Genomic DNA, 24,560 nt, shown 5'->3' with positions numbered 1-24,560 from the left:
TACGAGGAAGAGAAGGGATGCCCCTTCAGCTTGCCAAAGGTGGATGGGCCCTCTTGGGTTACAAGTATATAATTCGAACCTTGTCATACAAGTGCAACACGACTACATTCTCGACGGTTAGGGTGAATAGGACATCAGAGCAGCAGGTTCTCCCGTAGCCTCCACACTATGGTGGTACTCGACAACTATGTAACACCACATGTACACGGCAAGATCCAGTAATTGCGAAGTTCTTGACATTTTCTTTCACTGTGGCGTGCTTTTCTCTCAAAGCAGCTTACAGAGGCACATCGCAAGTCAACTGCGGCTTCGTTGAGGTCAGGAATGTTACACGTTGCAATATTTTCCTAAGCTGGGATCGGTCTCACAAAGGCTGAAGTAGGCGTCGTTTCAAGGAAGCAAAAATAAACTGGCTACGTCATAGAAATGTAGCCATGATGCACGCTGATTACAATATGGCGCAGTATGTGATTACTGATATATCGGATCACATTCAAGGCCAACTCCCTGTGGCGTATTGCATTTTGAGGTCGTAGTCGCATCAAATTCGATGGAGTCTGCTCTCACACACTTGAAAAAATTGTGTTTCTTAAAACAACCCAAAAATTAGAAAAACGAAAGATGAATTAAGTTTAAGCCAAAATATGATCTCAAAAAACAACTAAATATCATGAGCCTGGTACGGTCGTAAAACCTTTCGTTTGCGGGTTGATTTGCAGAAATGCCGACGGTAAGTGATAATTTGCGCCTTTCCTTCCCTGACAGAAAGAAATGGAGCTCAAAGATGTGGTTCTTCTGCTAAAGCAGAAAAATTATCGATGAGCTTGTTAATTAAAGACATTTAAACCCGCAAAGATGCTCGAAGCCGGTGGAAGCTAGAAAATGGAAAATCACAAAAGTCATTTGCGCAGCAGTAAAGCAACACACAGCAGCGAAATTATGCAGTATAGATTAGGACAGTGCGGAGAAACTTTTCTGAAAGTCTTAGCAAAAAAATGTGGAAATAGAAGGCTGGAGTGTTTTTTTTTTAGAAGTAAATCGCTCCGCCAGAAATATTCTGACCAATAATTTTCCTCCGGTATTAATATATAGCTACCCAGAAAGTCACATGGGGGCTATACTTCCACCGTTTCTCCTTCATGTATGAAAGTTTGTTTTTGTTATTTCTCCGTATTTTTGCTTCCATCGCCGTGCGTCTTTGAATGATTTTTTTTTTGCTGAGGCACACTTTAAGCCTTGTTATGAAAAGAGGGTCTGTATTTTCTTTCTTTTTTTTTTGCTCGTTTTGGCTCGCGACTGCTAACGTTTCGTTTGCAGGCACAGCACTTATTGCTTTCCGGTCATTGCATAAGCTACCGAATGTGTACAACTGTTTGGAGAATCATGTTTGAAAATAATTTTTCGTCGGTTAGGAAATGTTCGGTCCACATGGCCAGCACTTGCCCTTTCCTTTCCCTCACTTTGCAGTACTTGCGTGAGAATACATGCCGTAACTACGCGAGAGGAATGATTCGTAAGCACGCAAACAGAATACTCAGAACTAAAGTAGATACAGGCTTGAAATCCGCAGTAATATTGACTCCAGGACACAATGCGGATGTTTAAAACGAAGGCGTACACACCGCTGGCCACGCGGTATTGCTACGGGTCCCCAAACAGTTGCAGGAACGTAATTATTCTGAACCGCTATTAAGCTATGGGGATTTACTCCAACATTTGAGGTTAACGAGGAAAGGATACGCCGAACCACACAAAAAAATATTTACAGGGAGCAAGCGATCATTTCAAGGAAATCGAAATCAAATACTCATATAAATCTTGTCAAATTCAGCTATATATTTCCAAATTAACACGATCCGCATTGCGCCTTCTGCTGCGAAGTGGCCGATTTATACCATATGATATGGGTATGCGAGGAAAATCCAGGAATACCAAGGATCAATAACCCGACAAGTGAGGAGCTGGAGGCGGCGCTCTCAAGCTGACATTCGGCAGACCAGCTTTCGCTGGTGGACCGGGCAAGAGCTGCGGCAAAAGCCAATGGGCTCCTGGAATGAAGGTCCACCTAACCATTCTATGCATTCATCATTTTTTCTCTCTCTCTCTCTCTCGCAGTAGCACATGGGGCTGCTAAAAAGAACAAAAATATTGAGGAGACCACTTAAAAGAAAACAACGTTCAGGAATATCACTGAATACATAAACAGAAATATTTGACCTCAATTTAAGCCATGAATAAAAAGGTCGCATTACCGCAGTTAGGGAAGAAGCAGCTGCGGAGAAACGCCGGTGTGTTTGCCATGCGAAACTATGATGGACACTTATGCACCGCTCTAAACGTTCAACCCAATATTTTTAATGGCTCCCTTTAATCAAGAATATTTTTTCAAGCGCACTATTTAGGAATTTTTAGACACACCCGCTCACCGCAAATTGAATTTTCACTTTTTAATGGCCAACATTTGGTGCCCAACTTTTTTCAATGACCAACTTTTCAACATTTGCTCAGTGGCCAAGCCAAAGTACTGCTGACTTGCTTCAGCGAAGGATACCAGCACGTTGAGAGGAAAGACGATTGCTTTCTTCGATGAAATATCTGACGTACGCGATTCCGCCCTCTCCGAGCCATCCGCAGAAAATTCGCCTGACCAAGAGAACTCGCCCACTTTAGGCATCAACCCAGCCCTGCCCCGGAACAGACATGACCAGATTCGCAGTCTCCTTCGAAGCTACAGCGACTGTCTCTCGTCATCGCCGAATGTTCAACAAACGCCGATTACCAAGGATCGCATCATAACCGACAAGCACGTCAGACCTCATCGCCAAAGCCCCTACAATGCGTCGCCGCGAGAAAAACACGCCATCCGGGACCAAGTGGATGAAATGCTTTGCGTCGACGTCATCCAGCCCCCAAAGCGCCCCTGGCCGGCACAGGTTCTTGTAATGAGAAAGAAAGATAACGCACTTCTATTCTGCGTTGATTAACGCTGCTTGAACAACATAACAAAGAAGGACGTCTTCCCCTCTCCCGCATCGATGAATCACTGGACACGCTCTGCAACGTCCAGTATTGTTCATCGATGGACCTCAAGAGCGGCTAGTGGCGAATTGAAGTCCATGAAGAGGTCGCTAGAAGACCGCATTCATCACTCCAGACGGCCGCTTCGAGTTTAAAGTTATGACCTTTGGTGTCTGTTCCGCACCAACGACGTTTCGGAGAGTAATGGATACCGTGCTCGCGGACTTGAAGTGGAAAATTTATCTCGTGTATTTAGATGTCATCGTTGTCTTCCCCTCGAACTTTTAAGCGCACCTAAAAGGCTCCGAACAGTACTATACGCAGTCAAGTCGTCCGGCCTAACCTTTAAAGCTGAGAAAAGCCACTTTGCCTATGAAGAGCTGCTGTTACTAGGCCATATCGCTAGCAAGAAGGGCGTACGCCCAGACCCGCAGACCTGCTTATTACGGACAATTAATCAAGAACTTTTCACGCATAGCCGATCCTCTGATCCACATGACAAAGGCAGACGCGGCATTTAAATGGGTGGCGCCGCAAGTATAACGTTTACAGAAACTTCAGCGTCGTTTACAGTCCCAAACAATCCTCGCGCACTTTGATAGAAACGCCGAGACTGAAATTCATACCGACGCAAGCAGCGTGGGCCTAGGCGCCGCCCTCATTCAGAAAACTGACGGGCTGGAGAAAGAAATCGCATACGCTAGCCGTCCCGTGTTCAAGACTGAGGCTTACTTTTCAACTGAGAAGGAGAGCCTTGCCATCGTCTGGGTTACGTGGAAATTCCAAAACTACCGGTAAGGACGACCGTTCAAGGTGGTCAGCCATCACCACGCGCTCTGCTGGCTTCCCAGTTTTAAGAACCCCTCCGGCCGCGTCGCTCGATAGAGCCGCATTGCCTCCAGGAGTTTGACTTCACTGTCACTTACAAGTTCAGACAGAAGCACTCTGACGCCGACTGCCTGTCACGAGCCCCCCTAAATGCACCGCCGGCGCACGACGATGAGGACGCCTTCCTGGGACCGAACAGCTCCAGCTCTTTTTCACAACACCAACGCTCAGACCCAGACCTAAAACGCCTGATCTAGTGCTTGGGAGGAAAGGTTTCTTCACCCCCTCCCCCCTCCCCTGCCAAGTTCAAGCGAGGATTGTCTTCTTTCTGTGCACCGAAAGATGACTCGTGAAGAACATCACAGCGAACAAAATAGCCTACCTCCTTGTTGTACCTACAAGTCTACGGTAAGAAGTTCAGGCTTCTCACGATGAGCTGACAGCTGGACATCTCCGGTTTTCTCGCACCCTCCACCGCATTCAAGACAAGTATTTCTTTCTCCAACAGTCCGCCGATGTCGCACGTTAAGTCACAACATGCCGAGATTGTGAGGGATGTAAGACCCCTTCTCCCCGACCAGCAGGATTTCTGAACCGAATTGAATCTCCCTCAACGCCCTTTCAGCAGATCGGCAAAGACTTCTTTGCCCTTTACCAATGTCAATGTTTGGAAATACGTGGGTCATCTTAGCGACCGACTACCTCACCCGCTAAGCGGAGACAAAGGCCCTACCGAACGGAACAGCAACAGAAGTCGCCGATATTTTCGTGGAGTGCATTCTTCTGCGACACTGCGCCCCCGCTGTGGTCATCGCGGACAGAGGAACAGCGTTCACGGCGGAACAGACGAAAGCCATTCTACGTTACAGCCAAACCAGCCACCGGAAGGCAATTGCATACGCTCTAGAGACCTTCGGACTGACCGAGCGCCTCAACAAAACCCCCGCCGATATGGTCGCCACATATGTCGATGTCGGACACAAAACCTCAAACGCCATCCTGCTTTACATTGCCTTCGCCTATAACACCGCAGTTCAGGAGGCCACAAAGATGACGCCTTTTAGGCTCGTCCATGGCAGAGAGGCCACGACCTCGCTAGACGTCATGCTACCTAACGTTACCAAAGAAGGTAACGTCGGTGTCACCGCCTACCTTCAACGCGCTTATTTTCGCAAAATCCGTTTTATTTTTTGTAGTCGCTTTATTTGGTTTAAGAGCATCGGGTCGATGCTTCTTTGACAGGGAAATAATGCCCCGAAACTTTGGAGTGTTTGTATGTTCATTCTTCACAGCTTCTAGCGCGCTGCTTTCTCGCTTTAATTGTGATGCAGTACGCGACCGGATTCATCTCGATGAATTTCATCCGGAAGGAGCAGAGTGTACGTTGTTTTAAAACGGTTAGTTACATTGCACGCTTTATCCCGAAAGTTCGCTATCAGCTACAAGTTGAGCTCAGCCGAGAGCAGCGGGCATTGGGATCGACGACCGGCGAGCATGCTTGTTGCTACGCTGCCGCCGATTCGTTCAGTTCATTGTGGGTGCAAGTCCGCCAAATAGAAAGTTTTTGCTATCGCACTACCTAGGCATGCTGAACCTGCCTCACCAATTTTCTTATACACAGCCAAACATCCCTTTCGCTTGTATTTCAAACACGTAGTCCGTTTTCGTCTTGGTTTGTTACAAAACAATCTCTAGCGTACGCTCTTCTAAATGCTTATTTTACATCAGCTATGGCGCCGTAGCCAAGTGCATTAAGACATTTTTGATATTTGCTTTAGTAAGACAGCTTTGACATTTCCTCTTTACTTTTGCTGCGTCGCTTTTCCGTCTGAAGGCAGACTTGTCGCTGCCAAGTACAGTACTATTTTATAACCGCAGTTCCATTTCGAGCACGTTGAATATATGCCATTTTCTGTAAGCAGCTCTTTATATCAAGCTATATGTACCGAAGCCGTCTGAGGCTGTTGTATGCAGCCGTTCAAAAGCGTACTCGATAGAGCGCATTTTCTTGCAACATATCTGAATATTTTAGAGGTTCAGTTTATTTCTTACACGTCGAGGAGTTTGAATCCCCAGTCAGCTGGAATGGAAAGCGAAGCTTAATTTGAGGCTCTGGAGGCCAGTTTTAGCTAATTTCTTTTACCTTTAAACAACTACGTTTTGAAAACTTTCAAAACGCAATTGGCCTCTTGTAAGGTGATGATGCAAAATTTTTATCAACAAATGCCGTTCAGCTGCATTTTGTATAGCAAGCATTTAATTCAACAGAACTCTCACCTCGGCGTCATGACCGCTCGCGGCAGCCTTTTCTGCTACGTCGGCGCGTGCTCGCTACCAAATCGAAGCAAGCCGTGACGAACACTTTTTCCGTTCTTGCTTTCTTTTTATAGGGTGGCCGCAGATTCTGCGCCTTTCGTTTTCACGTGCGGCTCATCGTTTTCTACGAACCTTGAAACGCTACCAGGCTAAGAGCGCCTAGTTTAGAGGATGTACTATGGGCAAAATTGTTCATCGCTATCGTGATTAAGTAAATATTTGTATACTTGTGCAAACGAGACATCGCTGTAAACGAATACTGTACTCTGACTAGAGACAGCTTCAGACAGCTAGAGCTACAGCTAGACAGACAGAGGTAGCCAGTGGGTTTCGTGGTTAACTTTTATATGTAGCATGGCTTGCAGTATCTGGAATATCGCACTGTAATTTCTTTTTCTTCCGTTGCACTATCAGCGAAGCAGCGAGTTGCATGAACGATAGGCGTATGTATGCAGTCTAATCCGAACGTATATAATCCAAAGTGATCGCGAAATAGTGTGGTGTATCGAAAGATCACGAAGCAAATTCGTGCCCACATCATGCGTTGTTTCTGACGTCATACTGGAAAACTGCCCCACTGATCAGTTCCCTGGAGTGTAAATATGAACCCATCTTTGGATAGCTGGCTGAGGAGAGCCACCGTCATCACTCGCGTAACATCCCCTATACTCCTTGGTTTCGGTGACTTTTGGCTTCCGTCATTTATATGTTAAAAAGCATCTCTGGTTTACGTGGACTTTACGTTCCAAAGCGGCTCAGGCTATGAGGGACGCCGTAGTGGAGGGCTCCGGAAATTTCGACCACCTGGGGTTCTTTAACGTGCTCTGACATCGCACTCTACACGGGCCTCTAGAATTTTTCCTCCATCGAAATTCGACCGCCGTGGCCGGGATCGAACCGCGTCTTTCGGGTCAGCAGCCATGCGCCAGAACCGCTGAGCTACCGCGGCGGCAACAAGGACCTCTATCTATTTGCTTGCCGGCTGAATAGTTCATCGAAGGCCTCAAATCTGCAGTCTTGACGGCACAGGTACCATAAAGCGTTTATCCCACAGCTTCCGCCCTCAACGTTCCACCATGTTATTAATTGGCACTCGCGGTACTACAGGACGTACTACGTCCGCCGCTATAGAGGAGGGTGGCGCTAATGAATAATCTCAATATTCGTTAACACGCAAAACCTGAATACCCCAGGAAGCTGAACATCGGACAGCCGTTGCGGCAGCTCAGTTGGTAGAGCACCAGACGCGAAGTTTCGAGGTCGTGGGTTCAAATCCCACCGGTGGCGTTATTCATTGTCCATTAGTAGAAACTACAAAATTAAAAAACGGCATCTCTTATGCCCCTTGGTTTCGGTAGGTGTTGTCTTCCGTCATTTAGGTCATAATGAGCACCGCTTTCCTTCCCTTGGTCCTTAAAATCTTTGGAAGTCAGACCACCAGGCAGGTCCACGGCTTGTACCCTTTTCATAAACGCACTGGGGAACAGCCCGACAATGGGAGACGATCCGCTGCTCCCAAAGCTGAGGCGTAGGAGGAGCCATTGCGCACTATGGTGCAAAAGAGGGCTATTGAAAGGCAGTGAAAGATATCAGCAGCGATCGCACAGTAACCATAGCCCTTCACAGTCAAAGTGACAAAAGGTAAGAAGGGAAGGTGTCAGGCAAGGAGCTAACCTTTCCACTACTATTCACCACCAGTTTAGAGGAGGTATTGAGAAAATTGGGGTTTTAGGAGCAGGGGTTGAATGATCAGATAACTATTTCAGATTTTTTGTTCTCATTTGGCCGCTTGTAATTCAGGGTGAAAAACGGTGAATGCTAATTGAGGACCTAGACATGCATAATATAATCGTGGGCCTAAATATTATGTGAAGAATTATAAAGTAATCTTTTGCAGCCTCGAAAGACAAGGGCGGGTTAAGATAGAGATTGAAATTGAGGTAGTGGAAAATAAATGCACTATATAATAATAATAATAATAATAATAATAATAATAATAATAATAATAATAATAATAATAATAATAATAATAATAATAATAATAATAATAATAATAATAATAATAATAATAATAATAATAATAATAATAATAATTTTATCTTCCGTCAGGCAATACAGTACAGTACAATAAGCCACTGTTGGCATGTCAAAGCCAACAGTGGCTTGTTGGGCAAAACCCGGCACAAGGCGGCAAATGATAAATAATAATAATAAAATAATAATAATCTTTATTCAGTATGATCCGAGCATACATAAAACGGAAGCTCCGAAGCCACAAGTGGGCTTATGCGGCAACAACCGGCCACCGCGGAAATCTTCGCGCTATATCAGAGCTCCTTCAGAGGCAAAATAAATTAAAAGACGCAAGTATAAAGAACAAGAAATTTGGCACAGAACAGTATGCAAAAGCACTGATAAGATTTTAGTACAAGTTAAATGTTCTCTAACGCTTGAACAGCAACACGCAGTTTTTTGCGGGTGGTTAAAGAAAATAAATCGTCCGGTCATTCGTTAAAGATAGCTGGCACTTAATATTGTCTAGTTGTTTTACCGTAGTGAGTGCGCACTGTCGGTTTACGATAGCGAGGAACATGTCTCAGCGGTAAATGCAGGTGGTCACGACAAATCCGTGTCATTACACTAGCGTAACTGTGAGAATAACAATGGGTTGCAGTGCGCTGTGAAGGAACTCTTACGTGATGAATAGAAGTGCACTAATATTCCTCAGGAGGAAAACATATAACTGTTGTATTTTACCTTCATTGCTGTTCGGTTCATCAAAATGGACGATAATGAAGAGCATTAATCCTAAATATGATGACAGTGCGGTGAGCTGTTGAAAGGAAAATTATAGGTATAACGTTGAGAGACAATTATATTTTGGGACTGTGAAAAAAATTTAATAAAAAAATCGCGGCCCGTTCCACTGTGTATAACGGGCTAATGTTTAGAGGCAGGAAGAGAGCAGAACAGGCCAGGAAATCAGCGCAAGGTAATGATATGCTTGTCAAAATAAAGAAATTGGCTCGGGGTGTGAAGGCCAGATAACAGTTGGTAACCTGAAGAAAAGGAAGTAAGTCGAAGTTATAACAAGCAATTGAGGTGGTAGCAGAGAGTCAGATGGGTGGATGAGATTGGAAAGCTTGAGGCGTTAACATGGCTGCATCTGGTACAGTGCAGGGTTAGTTGGAAGTATATGGGAGAAGATTTCGGAAGAAGCTGTGGAAGAAACTATGGGAGTAGATATGGAAGAAGCATTCATATTTTTTTTTGATTCTGGATGATCTCATGGGGACTTTTGTATCTATCACTGCGAGCATCTAGAGCCCATTTATGCTTCATTTGAAAATATCGGGTTCAGTAATTGATATCATGACCATGATTAAACCGTCTTACATGGATACATGGAACCCTTTTACACTAGCTTTTAAGAGTGCATTCACATTTCCAGCTGCGTCCTCTGTAGCAGTACACTCAAAATTGCAATGTTTGTCCTAGAATATAAGCGTAAAGGCAGTTTCCCTCCTTACGAGGCCCTCACATCCTTGAGAGCAGGGGCACTGCCGAAAGGATTCAATCGGATGCACATCTAATAAAATACACACACCAATTTCTCAATTAGATTGCAGATGCAATGGACAGGAAACATGTCCTTAATTACTGTTACCCTTAAAACGCAATAAATATAAACACCTGGAGTATTCTCTCCATGCTTGTGCAAATTATAGAAGAAACTGCTCGAAATGAATTTTTACCAGTGGGAAGTACTATTACTTTATGTACAAAAGGACGACCATTCACAGGACACAAGAAATGTCCCACCTAATCCGCCGAACGGTATATACGTCTGTTTAAACAAACAGCTCGAAAAACTACAGACTGATGAGACGAGAAACAGGACGAGCGCTGTCAAGGGGGGGGGTTCCTAACTTTATGCAAGAGGACGGAAATCTCTCGTTGCACATATGGCAGTTAGTGAAGCCAGTGTGGCCGGATTAATTGAGAAACTGCTAAGGCGAGGAAAAGAGCACATAATATAAGAAATGTGCTGTAGAAGTAAAGCCAGTTGGGCGACGTGGTAACGATCCGTTCGAACAAACAGCGCGAAAAAACACTGACTCAAGAAGCGGGAACACAGGAAGAGCGCTGTCTTCAGTATCTTTTTTTGGGCAATGTTTTTTTTTCAATGGATCGTTACCAACTCGCCCAACTCGCTCTATTTCTACAAAATATATCTGTGTTTTCTTAACTCCAAGTTGTGATGGGATGGCCGATAGTAACTCACAGCTAGATGATAGGATATTGCTTCAATTGGCTGAGTAACTGCGTGCATAAGCTCTGATTTCCGTAGCTCGTGCATAATCTCGGCATTAATATTGCATTTTTCCTGGGCACATGTCGGGTACATTTTTTGCGGTCTTCGACCTCAGGTACTTAACTGTATAACATGAAATCACCCTTGATTTCTAGGGATAATTTAATTTTAATATAACTGTTGTTTTATCAGGTCAGGTGGCTCTTAGGTATCCGCAAGAACACTGCTCTTTTCTCTGAATCAATGAGTTTATAGTCGGCGCCTGTCTTGTCCACTTCTTCGTTCGTCCTCATTTTTGACGCGCGGCATTCGCTAACCGCGTTAGAGAAACCTAAAAAGCCAAGTTTATCGGGAGTCCTCCATTACGGCGTCCCTCATAGCCTGGGTCGCCTTCGGACGTTAAAGCCCCTCTAATAATCAAATCAAATTCAAGCACATTCATGCTTTTCTTTCACTTTGCAGACACGAGGTAAGTTTCCTGACCATTGATAATAGCTTAATGAGCTGTTTCCTTACGAATGCACTCCCGCCCCTTTTCATGTCATACGTAGTCGCAGTTCCATTTATGAGCCGAACCTTTCACCACCGTAAACAAGCTACGTGCGAGTCGGGTCACGTTTTCGCACCTGCAGTGGTTTGTCTTATCTTCATTCATAGCCTTCTTCCTTATAGCCATGCGTACCGCACGTCCTAGTGGACGAATCGAATGATCGGGCGCACCTTTTCTTTCTTTGCAGGCAGTCTATGCACAGCACTTATGTCGTGGTTTTGGCAGCGCGTACTTGAAATTTTCCTGCGATATTGGTTACTTTAGCTAACAAGTCTTCGCCCTATGGACCTCTGTATCCTCTATGGACCTCTAGTTTTAGACGGCGACTACGCCACTCTAAAGCATCTACGTCCTGCCACACTAGAGACGCATCTCTATTCAATTTGTCTGCTTCCAGCCGTTTAGCTCATTTTCTTATCTTTTTGTTTGTTATTTCTTGAGCAGTGAGGCTGTTTCGAATCTCGTCGAACTCATCACAGTGCGGCTGTATTTATGACTAAAATGAATCAATCATGTTACGCAAACGCAAAAGAGTGTCGAGCCTGGCTTCGATCTGCAGCGGTCTATATAATAGGTTAGAATCATGTTTAGAATTTACCGAACCACCTACTGCCTTTAGGTGGCTTCCAACAGTGTCGCATTTCTGTTCTTCTTCTGGGCGTCAGCCTTTGCAAGAAAGCAACCTGTACTATTTCCGCACTTGAGCCAAGTTGAAAACGAAGTCTAAATCCTGTGCACGTATCAAAGGATATACGGAAAACACAAGGAGCCATAACAAATATGTCTTTTCAAAAACACTAACTTGACAGCAGCAACGACGTATAACAGAAAATAAATAAGCCAGAGACCGTTATGTGATGCTAGTAGTTGTCGCTGTCATTACCAGTGAATAATTCAGCAGATGAATTCATGTTTTCTATCGCGCAGCCAACCGCCGTCGCTGGTGTCGAATATCTAAGCGGCACTTATCGCTGTACCTGAACACGTGTGATGACCAGCGAATCTATCAACTCCGCAGTGGGTGATCTGCAAAGAGACCTACGCAGTTATGTGACGCTCGTACTTTTTGTCACCGCGGCCAAGCAGGCAGTTATCCTGTAAGAGAGTAAAAGAGACGCATCCTGAAAGATTTCCCGGCTCATGGCTATCGAAACCTATCCAATGTCGACCGGTAGGCAAACGATCTGTAATGAGCATCTGGGCCCTAATAGGAGCAGTAAAATGGAGGCGCTGCTGATGGCTGTGCTAACTCGAGCAGCCTTCCCTCCTCGTTTTTTTCTTTTTTTGGCCAAGAAACACCTCTTCCTCACCTCTGGAAACCATTTTATCGACAATCAAGCACATAAGAACTCAGTTTATTGTTCAGAAGGCCATAAACATCTCCTACCACTTCATTTACTTCACCACCTCTCACCAATCCGCCCGCTCCACCTTTTCGTTATACGCACTTCCGCCCAAACAAATCTCCGCTTTATAAATGTCCGCGCTCCCTGGATCCAGCAGCAGCACCACTTTGCCTCTTGTATTCGCAGTGCCCTCTCTAGGCTTCGCGAAGGAGACTGATAGTGAGGCTCATAGGATTGCGCGGGAGTGGTCGGATTAAATGCAAGCACAAGTGCGCAGCTAACAGTGAAGACGTAAATTTACGTTACCACTACAAGATCAATCGTGCAATGAGTTGTTTTTTTTTCTGATTGATACATAAGCCTACTCATTTTTTTTTTCAGAAAAGTGATAATTTTTTTAAGAATTAAAAACCTCTGAACTGTCAAACAGACATAACCAAACCAAGCAAGCAAGCAAGCAAACAAGACATAATGTCCATGTGCTGCTTATTACCGTGCTCGAAAGAAGGCAATAAAAAAAGCTTAAGCCAGTTTCACTCTTCGCAACTTAAAGGGTACAAAGTCGTAGTGAAATTAACTTTTTCAATTTGTCAAGGCAGACGCATTCTTTAAAAGACATCGCTGAGGTTACACCAATATTTAAGTTTTCCGTGAGCTGAGCTCAAGTGTCAGGTTTTAGGAGAATATCGCTTGAGATTGAAGGTAACAAACAGGTGAGTTACTTTAATTTATTTTCTTGGCGACATGAGGCAAAAAGCAGCGTATTTTCTTATTTCACGTAATGCCTTTCCAGATATCTGCCTTCATTGTAACAAAACGGTAAATTGCGAAGCTCCAGGCAGTAATGCTAACAATGTACATCTGATTCAGTGAAAGAGCCCGACAATAAACAAAGGCGGTAGTTATACCAGGTGCGAGTTCTCTTTGAAGGAGCAAATGTTAATTTTATAATTCGAAGATACTCTTTCTGGCCTCTGGTACAACCATTTGTTTACGGCGCTTCCGATTGTAAAATTTCTCATTTAAAATTTAAAGCTTTTCAAACACGTTGTAAATAACAATTCCCAAGATCGGCTGAACGGATTAAGAAGTGGCAAAAATTTCTCGTATACAGAATTAATCTTGTTATTAGCAAAACTGGATTCACACGTTCTTAAAATATCTTCAGGAACAGGTGATTTTTTTTTCAGGCTGATTAAGGGAGTTTATTTTTATAAGCAAGGGGAAAAGTTAACACCTATATATGTGGTATTCCTTATTAGCCTGCCTCTGGGCTGAAAGCCACATTTTCTTTTACACAAGGAGCCAACCACAATGAAAGAATGCCGACAATAGAACTAACGCTTTCGGATGAACTGTTTCAGAGATGATAACGTGAAGTTCAATTCAGTGATGAACAATTATTGCGCGAATTTTTCATTCTTGTACCTTTATCACCTGTCATGCAGCAATACAGAGAAAAGAATTGCAATAAACGCCGCCAGTATTATTTACCAGTCGATGCTTTTCACTTCTTCATGCATCGGCAGAGAGCCGACGGTGTACTTCGGACATATTAATGTAGCTCTGATACATTACGTAAATACTCCTCTTATGCATCATGGCTTCATATTTGGAGGCAACGTAAACCTAATAAACGAACTTCTATCTTACAATTTCGCTCCAGAGGCATTTTTAAGTCTAACCAATTATGTAATACGATGTCTCTCAAATGCAGCGTAAGGAATTTTGCAAGGGAAACTGAAAGTCTGCATGTGTGCATTTTTTGGCGGGACGCAATATTAGCATTTATTTTCGCATACTCGCCTTCCAAAACAGCCTTTTGTGACGCAATTTAACATATCGTTTGTATAGGTAAGGTAGTTTTCAAATGATACCCTTTATTTAACCCTTTTGAAAAATAAAAATGCCGAAGTGCACTTTCAGTTTCGCAGCTACAGGTATGGCCCTCCTTACAGCCTGAAATCTTCGAATGTCGACTGCTTTACCCGATATGTCATTTTTTGTGAGCACGGGCTGCACTGAGTTCTTTCTTAATTTTAAAAGTCGAAAGGGAGCCTCAGTTTGGTAGCTGACGTTTCGACAAGGGGACTTCTTTTTAGTTGGTTATCCGACAGACTCCCACTCAACCTCTGTAAACTTAGTTTTGTGTTGTCAAAAATACCATCTTCCTACTCTCTTTCTACATTTTTTATTAAAAGTAGCTGTTCCAAATCGCGCTCCTTAAACTAGAATCTGAAGGATTTGAGACCTGAAGCATTGGTTGTATAGATCACCAGTAGAGGCGTCTCAGTTACTTTTCTGATTCAGAAACCGTTGGAAATTCAAGCATGTGGCGCTTTTCGGGCAGTAAATTGCTTGGATGCCCAAAAAAGATGGAAAGATAGCTGGAAATAGGAGGATGAGGCTCTCACGAAATTATTAAGAAGTTGGCATCTCTTTTTTCCTCGGTTGGCAAGTGTCGTATTGCCAACATGGCTTCAACTGTCATAGTGATATAAAGCTGGCAGAGCTGACAGTAAGATTAAATGTGCAGTACCGCACGGCGACATTCAAAGGCCAAAAGTCAGCTTGGAATAAAAGTTCACTCAGAGCGCGTAGATGATCTAGATCTTTTATTGTCCCTGCAAAGACCGCGCACAAAAGTAAAAAAATAGCGGCACCGGGTTCTCTCGAAATAATTGGATGTGCTCGTTAACACACTTGGTCGAGTACCAGTTAATTACGGAGATAAATTGCTTCAAACTGAGGTAATAGTAATGCCGTGTTGGACTTTAAGAGAGCACCTCCAAGGAAGCGCAGCCGACTTAGCTACGAAAGAATGCGGTTGGTTCCTAGGAGGCTTCATAATTTTTAGTCTCTCACCACGAACCAATGTGCTATGCTGGGTGCAGTCAAGAGTCCCAACATGTCATGCGGCGAAGCCGCAACTGTGCAGGAATGCAGGATGTATATGTTTGAGCCCTATTTATTTCAGGAAATGTGGAATGTTTTGGTGTGTTGCCTCGAAAAAGAAAGTTTTGCTTTCTTTCATAAGTATGACACTCATTTACATTAAGTTACAAAGAAAGACACATGCTAATGTGGTTCTGCTCATGTAGCATATTTCACACTAAGGAGTGACGAAATGTTAAAGTTTAAGCGCAGTTTTGGTTCGAATGCATCACTTCACGAGGTTTAATCGGCTCAAGAAGTTTGTGTTAAGCTTGGCTTTGAAGGCGACCTTGGCAAAATGTAGTATAGCAACAGCCAATGCAAAAATAAAATAAATATTGCCGTGACTGCATTTCGAAATTGGGACGGCGCGAACAGATTCCCTGCGGTGGCCACTGCACGAGGACACAGCGCTATCGCTGCAGCTGATCACGCCTCCAGTTAAACTGCAATGCACTCTCGCGCTGTGCATTACACGTCGTCGCCTTGATCAACTTCGATCTGCAGCGCGAACTTATCAGATAACCATAACCTCGATCAGAGCGCAACATTAGTCTAATATGGGCTCCAGACGTTCCGACGACCCAACAAAGTAAAACCCACAAGCCAACCAGGCTAAACACATGCTTTGCACGTCTCGGTTTAGCTGCATTGGAACCTTACTACTCATTTATATCTGTTCTTCCATAGGCCTTTCAAAATAATTATGCAACACAAAAAATTTTCACTCAGGGGCTGAATTGTGCCCTGCATGATACATATGATGCAAACGGCTTCGACTAGAAATATCGGTCAAAAGGGTGGAAATAGGGCGAGTTGATTCGCCGTCCTTGTGGTGCCTCAATAAATAAAATGTCGGTCTTTTTTTTTCAAAATCTCGCAGGCGCCAGAAAATAGCACAGAGTTTACAGAGACAGCGCGCAATATTCTCCCCCCTTGAATATGCCCGTTACTGATATGTGACCGCGATATATTTTAACAGATAGCGCTGGTACTGGCGGGGCGCCTGACTGGAACTGTGCTGTCATGGTCCTCCAACAGTTTCGGTGCAGCATGACAAGCTCGTGCTCTCGTGCTCTCTTCTTGTTGCTGGAGCAGTAAAAATTATGCACCGGTCTTTAGCAGCACTTCTGCCTTGTTAACTAGTAGTCCAGATCTCTCCAGAAATTGTTTTGCAGAATACAGAAAAACCCTCTTAACAACGTCGCAATATGGCTGTGATCCAGTGAGACAACGGAGCAAGCAACGCGTTTTTGTGCCCTGATCCGCCTTAGACTTGCTCATGGCGCAACCACAGACTGGCGTCGATTTCGTGACAATGCCAATAAGACAATAATTCAGACGCCTATAATTTCTTCGGAAGCGGGACTTCTTATTTAAAAAGGAAGCCTGTCTTAACGCAGCCAAGACACGGAAGAGGCCCATATCAAGTGCATGTATAAAGCACATTAAAAACGTATGACTTTTACACTGTTGTGGAAGCGCTTGGTCTTTGCGCATGTAACAGAAAGCATATACCCTATATGTTCACCACTGCAGTGACCCCACCTTTTGGGAAGAAAACTTCTGAAAAAAGTTTTATGTCGATCTTTCACTGCGTATTCTGTGGTGTGTCAAAAATAAAGAAATGAAAAAGCGAAACACACCGAGCAACGGTCATTGAGCTTTGCCTTTCCTCTGACGTCGGGACTGCGTCAGCAAAAAGCTGTACAACACAGGAAAAAAACTGCTACCCATTATTTCCCAGTGTAATCAATACTGCTCTACGTGATATATCGCAAAATTTCACTGTATGATATGCAGTCTAGCTGCGACAGAGTACTCAAGGGAAAAGAGGGCCTACAAATTGTGTTTCTCCTCTAGCAGACATTTCTCAATCCTTATCGCAGCGTCAGCTAGCGGCAGTAGCGTATCCTCAGTGCTTGCGAGGCGTCCTTTCCAGAACACCGTGATCTTAACCAGAGATCATGCTGTTTGCCTTGTCGTCATGGGGACATGGACGCTATGACGTTCGCGTTCATCTATCAAACATCACGCTGCACAGCGAGAGAGCTGGAGAGACGTGTGGCATTAAAACTGTTTTGCTTCGCCTAAAGGTCGCGTCCACAGGGAGGCATTAGTTGGCCTCTGCGTGTTCCTCCGCTATAAGTTCAAATAAAGCCATCTGAGCCCACCCCATCGGCCCCTTTGAAGCCAGATTTGGGAACAGCCGCCGTCATGGCTCGCAGTGTTCTTTCTCTAGCTATATTTCTTGTAACTGCGTTCTTCACCTCTCCTCAAGTATTAGGCCAGAAGATTACCTGCAAGAATCCTCGAGGAAAGGCTGTTGACTGGTAAGCGCTCGCTACTAACTTCAGTGCTTGATGTCGAGTTTAGAGCTATACTGATCAACTTTTACAAACAATTGGACCGGAATTTATTACCTGAGTCGCTCTTTGAACGCAGTGAACTGAACATAGTTTGGTTCGCTTATGAAAAATATTTTTGAACTTTTTATCAGCCGCGAGATTTATTTCGACTCGCATATTTCATGAATCGGAGGTTTTTGGAAAAAAATCCTTGTTTTTTTTATTCTCCTCAAACCACAAAATTAGCGAGGGATGTAAAGGAAGCCTTCGTTCATTGCCCAACGTTTCGACAAGTAGACATTGCTTAATCTGGAGAATTTTGGTCGCCACTGGCACTGTATAATACTCTTTCTGAAGAGAAGACACAAAGAAGGCGGAGATGAGTTTGGTGAGGCCTTGCAGTTGGGATGGTGGTTGCATTGTGACCGCGAACTTGAAAAGGATGTTGTGAATGCATGGTGGCTGGGACTGCTGCCGATGAAGAAATAAAAGCTGGTTCGGTTTTTATTAGTGCAAAAAAGAACACCTTAATTTAGAGTACTTGATACAGCACCTGTAGCGGAAGAAGGAGAAAACACCATAAAAACTTAAACCTGCGCTGTGAACTCTGTTTGATAAGATTAGCATACCAGAGGTGAGAGGAAAAATGCATGCGCACAGAAGGGTAACATTGGTGTTTTAAACACCAAACTTTTGACTGTGATTGGCTGTTGCTTCCGCTTTTCAAACATTTTCAGTAACTTGAATGTCCCTGAGAGTAGCGCTGAATACCGCGGACGACTTTCGCATCCTCGAACTCAAGCAAGAAAGGAGCTGACCTTCAACGCAGCCCTCGAATGAGAGTTTTTGTGTTAACTAGTACTCGTAGAGCTTGTACTTTTCGCCGCTGTTTCGCACGCCGAGCGAGTGTCCGCACCGAACGCGTTGCCTGGCGGACTCCACGTCACCCTCAACAACAGGCGTGTAGTTCGCGGTTCTTCTTTGCTTCGATGCCTTTGGTTATTTCGCTTTTGTTCTCTCTTATAACCTAACTCATGACATTTGCTAACGATGACTGCCCATCAGGCGTTTTTTTTATTTCCGGGCAAAAAAAATATTTTAGAATTTTAGAAAATTACTTGTTACTTTCACTTCACCCGTTACTGTACGAGATTGTACAGTCGAAAATAAAACAGGTCACGGAGTAAAGCTGCTTTTCCTGTAAAAGTGTGCTTACATCTCAATGCCAAACAATATATCTTGCTCACTTTTTCTTCAGAGAAAGACCTAGTTATTGTATACGAGGAATTAATTTAACGAACTGTGTCATGAGCGCCAAACTTGATGAGTGCCAAAGTCATTAAATATCCTATATACCACGTACTTATCAGGAAGAAGGCTAAACTGGAAACATCCAGTCTGCAACAGCGCGTGCGATTATGCTAAATCTGGCTGTCAACCCAGTCTAGCAGCTTTACCTGCGTCTCTGTGATGCGCATAGTCCAGGTTATTGTCATGTTAGTTGCGTTGTCCTAATGAATAAACCTTTCTTGATTACGGTGGCGCGCCCAGTGCACGCATAACAGTCAATGGAAACTCTGCTATTGACTTATTTAGCACCCAAGAGTGCGAGCTGGAGACGGCGCTACAAGCACTTCTAGCTTCTTCGCAGCATGAGTCAGCGAGTCCCACAGCTGGAAAGGCGAAGTTTATGTCTGAACACCCGGCCCAGAGCTCTTTTCGAAAATTAATCTTCTTGTGGATTCATTTCGAGGGCTCTGTTCAAATCTTCATGACAAAATAAAGGCCGTGGATTTTTTTGTCATACCGTTGCGTGGCCTATTAGCACCAAACATGGAACCAGAAGCACTTCTACTTTCATGACCACTTGTGATCGCATAGGGTTTTCTCGAATGCTAATTCGTAACAGAGAGGACTTAAGAAGAGAAGCCCGCCTGTTGGACTTACACCTGGTATGCATGAAGCTGCGCAGGTTCCTGTTCTGCACAGAGCAGCGGTTAGTGCGACACGAATGTTCACAAGCGTCGACTCAACAATATTTGTAGTGCAACAGCGCAGCCGCCCGAGGTCACAGAAAGAGAAGGGATGAAACCTGTAGCCTCATGCCGTTGCGCTGTTGCATTGCAAATCATGTATGACCAACATATCCATCAGTTCATGTTGTAAGGCTAAACAATGTGTGCATGAAACCACAGCATTTAAGCATTGCTTCAATATTTCTTTAAAAAATACGGCATTTCGTATGTGAAAAAAAGGCATGAAATTAACAGAATAACAAGACTGCAGCGCAGCTTTCAAAGCCGCCTGAACATTTTTGCGCTTGGTTTTTATTGTGCATTCATCAAACTAAGAGTTTTTAGTGCGCTAACACTAAAAGTCAGTCTCAGATTTTTCCCACGTTTGACCGCATCGTATGGCAGGCGGGTATCTGCCATCAGGCTTTATGGCCAAGTATAAAAAACACTCTCTGGCAGAACAATCCATAGCCGCGAGTCGGTTTCTAATCCAGGCGGCGCAAAAAGATCAGGTTCGCTGGCCACTACATTGGGCCACTACGTCTTTCAACGCAGCCGAAGGTCCTACATGCATAACTCTCAGTGTGGATCCAGGTGGATCCAGAACACACCGCTCGCGCATTGCTCTCTAAAAGCGTCCATGAAAAGGGGGTTTGAGGTTGACTTTAAAATCATTGCATTTTGTATTGTAGAGGGCTTTACACAAGACAAGACCTTAAACGCGAAAGAAAATTTGCAATGCTAAACAATTTCTTGTCTCATGAGTGGCGTGTACAGGACCTGTCCGCAGAGCGTGTCCACACGAAAATAACCATTTGATAAAAGAAGTTCACTGGCATTCCATTTGGAACCCAGGCCCTCTGTTTGCCTGGCGAGCACGAAAAGCATACGGCATGCTGTTTTTTTTTCTTTCATGGTACTTATTCTACATGGTTATGTAAACAAAGAATATATATATATGTATATATATGTATATATATATATATATATATATATATATATATATATATATATATATATATATATATATATATATATATATGGGTATGGTTTGGTTGGTTTATAGGGTTTAACGTCCCAAAGCGACTAAGGCTATGAGAGACGCCGTAGTGAAGGGCTCCGGAAATTTCGACCACCTGGGGTTCTTTAACGTGCACTGACATCGCACAGTACACGGGCCTCAAATTTCTCCTCCAAAGAAATTCAGCCGCCGCGGCCGGGATCGAATATATATGGGTATGTGGGCATGGGTATATATATATATACATATTGGTATGTGTATACTCCAAAAAAAAACTTTACAGAGTACCTACGTAGGCGCTACGTGGCACAAACCTGATAGAAATATGACAGAATTAAAAGCCCAGCAAGGATATCAGCTCCTCAGGATAGGAAACCTATCCGGTAAAAAGTCCAATTCTTTGCAAATACCCGTTACCTGCAACAACATTTGTCTAAAATGAATTCTTGGCGAAACAACAGGTTCAACGGTGAGGTTTTGCATGCACGTTTTCTAAAGGCTATGATGTCCAATCAGAAGAATCATATCGTTTGGTTGGGAAACAACAGCACAGCACACGCTGTAGGAATTTAGGAGAAAATCTTTCTATAGCGCCCTGGGCATCACATCCGGAAACGAATTCGCGTCTTTGCAGTCCATAAAGCAAGTAAATAAATAAATTGTTTTTTTGGAAAGGAAATGGAGCAATATCTGTCTCACATATCTCGGTGGACACGGGAACCGCACTGTAAAGGAAGGGAGGAAGGTGGGAATGGCAGAAAAAATAGGTGCCGTAGTGAAGCTCTCCGGAACAATTTCGACCACCTGGGGATTTTTTACGTGCACTGAAATCGCACCGCACATGGGCGCCTCTTGCATTCCGCCTCCATAGAAGCGCGGCCGCCACGGTAGGGTTCGAACCCTGGTATTCCTGCTCAGAAGATGAGCGCCTTAACCACGGAGCCACCGCGGCGATTAAACATTCTTCCACTGTTTCGTCCACATTGCACAAGCGGTCGAGCCACGTGTTCACAGGTAAAGATTCGGTGTGTAATTATAGAAAAATGTCTTGGTGAAATGAGAAATTGGAATTTTACGCACTCCCTTTAAAACATCATGACCCATGAGCCCAATGTTGACAGAAGGATACAGTGGGGGCGGGAAGAGCGTCGTTATGAATTCCATGTACAATTTTTTGCGCGATACAGAATATAAGCACTCATTTAAAAACCGAACTGTCAAAAACAGCACGGAGGCATAAACGCCCTCCATAAAGCCTAGTAAACAGGGGCGTTCAGTAAAATTGGAAGAAACTACTAAGTTCGGAAGTAGAGTCTTGAAGTTAACTTGCAAGAATGCTCTTGTAATCGGATGGTAACAATCACGAAAAAGGAATAAACGGGCAACCAACTGTCTCACATACAGGTGCTCTAGAACCAGTCTTATTGCACTAACAGGCCTGAAAAGGTTATCGCACCACATGGGCTCAAATTGAGCAGACCAAATAAACGTCGTCAATATACGATTGAAACGCTGTATGTAATGTCTGGCGCTGTGAAGGACCGGCAATACGTAATAAATTCTCGTGGCCAGAAAGGTGTTACAAGCCCGGGCTCGACCAAAAATTAGAAGCAGATGTGGGACAAAAGTCTCAGCATAACGCTCAACAGCCGCCTCCAGTAAGGCGCACTTGACCCCAAGGCATGAACTGGAAGACCAAGACATTTAGGAGGCACACAAGACCATTCATTCTATTCCCGCGTATAGGGGTGGAGTTGTTCCCCATGAAACAAACCAGAAGTCAGAACATTTGAAGCGATTCATTGCAGCACCAGAAACGATGCCAAACCGATCTATCGTGGACAATATACATCATCAATGCTGGGCTCGTCAAAGCAGGAAAATGCAAGATCAGCATGTGCTAGCAATTTAACTGCAATACCCAAATCAGAGAATCCATGGATGTTACTGTTACGCAAAACACTCAAACAAAGCGGTTCCAGATAAAGAACAATAAGCAGAGCAAACATCGGACAGCATTGCTTCACGGAAGAGCGAATTGGCACGGGGTTCGAGAGCTTGCCATTTAAATTAATCGCGTTCAACAGTTGCTGTAGCAAAGTTCCACCCTCTTAAGTACAGTAGACCCCAAGTTTGCTCCCTCTAGAAGTGAAAACAGAAATGAATGGCAAACACAGTCAAATGCTTTCACAAGGTCGATTTGAAGCAGCGCAAGCTGCTCATGAGAGCTGGAGGAATATTGATGAATTGTACGCGCAGTGTTAACATTATTTGAGTGGAGCGGCCTCTCAAACCGCACGTTTGGGGAGGTCCAATGAATACCGACATTGCCTTGGTGTCTTTTTTTTTATTGCATGAAAAACCTTTTTAAGCATGGCACTTATTAAACGTTTTAAAAGGATAGAGGTAGAGCGAGAACACTGCGGTCCGCAGCCGATAAAGAAATACCTGTGAAAAAATGAACACGCCTCGCGATAGTACTGTTACGTGACGGCAAACCGAATTAGACGTGACGACAGGTGGCGATGGTATGATTTAATATCGGCGGGCCTAGAACGAGCGCTCCTTCCAGCGCCACTGCCCTCTTCGCCGCCTTCTAGTCGGTCACATGACCCGGAACGATGATTGCGCGAGCAAGAAAGATGGTAGTGATGGTGAAAGGCAGGATGCGATGATGGGCATGGCAGCAGGGGTGAGCAGAGAAGAAGATGAAGAGCTTGCCGTAAGGAAGAGGTGGGAAGGCGATGAGCGGTAGAAACCAGATACACGAAAGCTGAACAGCCACCGCTCGCCGGAAGGCAACGCCGAGGCCCATGGAAGCACCCGATGGCAGGGTCTGTAGGGCTGTGTTCACATGTGTTGTAGGGTGGTCAGTGGAGTCTGAGGTCAGTAATGGCGGTCTCCGATCAGTGTAGTCGTGGAAAAAAGAATAGTGGAGAAAAGAACCCCGGAGAGAGCCTAACTTTGTGCCTGCTGTTGCCCTCTCCTTTTCGCTCACGGGTGCGGCGCCTACGCAAACACGTCCTCAAGCTCAGTAGAAGAATTGAGAAGGTTGGAGTAAATACTACCGATTGCCAATGGAAAGAGCGTAGCCTTGAGCATGTTGAATGACTACCTTTCTCTTCGCTCGCGCGCCAGTGGCGCCGGGTCGGTCTTCATTTTATGTAATTTGATGGTATTACTATTAAATATTTTTATATTTTATGTTAACATTTGTTGCGTGACCATTTTATTTTTGTATCGTGAACTATGTGTGCTGTAGCTATGCTTTATTGTTCATATGCCAACAGTTCCAATGTTTATCGTTCATTATGTGAAAAGGGTGAGAGGAGCCAACAGCCACAGAAACCAAGGGGCGCAGGTGATTTTTAATCTATTCATTTTGTGCTGTTGTTCGATTTAGAATATTACTGAATAGGTTATCGCTTAAAGCTAATTGATTAGAAAAGCAGAAGAAAAAACAACCACATGCCGCCGGTGGGGTCCGAACCCACGACCTCCGAATTACGCGTCCGGTGCTCTACCTCTGCGCTACGGCGACGGCTGTCAAATCTTCTGCTTTTAGGGGTATTTATGTTTACATAAATAAAAATAAAAAAGGGGTAGCCGGTTTCCAGAATCCGGCACCAAAATCTCCGTTTATATCCACATCAATAAAAAACACTTCAGTAATTGATGAGGCGTAATTATGAGATGCAAGACGGAAAATAACATCCAAATTAGTGACAAACCTTACGCTGAACAGACTTTCGAAAATGACTTTTGTATACGTGTCGCCATAATTTTTTACCCTTTCTAAGTATAATATTGAACACCTTGAACATTTTCCATGACGCTGTTGGGATTGCCGAAAACCTGTCTATGCATTA

At 44.1% G+C, this 24,560-nt stretch overlaps 1 protein-coding gene across 1 annotated transcript in view; it reads left to right on the top strand.

The window, feature by feature from the left end:
• The first annotated feature begins 17,480 nt into the window (after positions 1-17,480).
• The window catches only part of LOC149346318 (cell-death-related nuclease 7-like), a 32,294-nt gene continuing 25,214 nt past the window's right edge, over positions 17,481-24,560 (top strand). Inside the window, exon 1 of the mRNA XM_089585380.1 lies at positions 17,481-17,640. Coding sequence (XP_089441506.1) covers positions 17,525-17,640 — 116 coding nt within the window. The 5' untranslated portion in view covers positions 17,481-17,524. The remainder of the gene's footprint in view (positions 17,641-24,560) is intronic.

The sequence above is a fragment of the Amblyomma mixtum genome, chromosome 4, assembly GCF_055824585.1.
Source record: "Amblyomma mixtum isolate Tamu chromosome 4, ASM5582458v1, whole genome shotgun sequence".
NCBI lineage: Eukaryota > Metazoa > Arthropoda > Arachnida > Ixodida > Ixodidae > Amblyomma > Amblyomma mixtum.
This window is presented reverse-complemented; position numbering and strand designations above follow the sequence as displayed.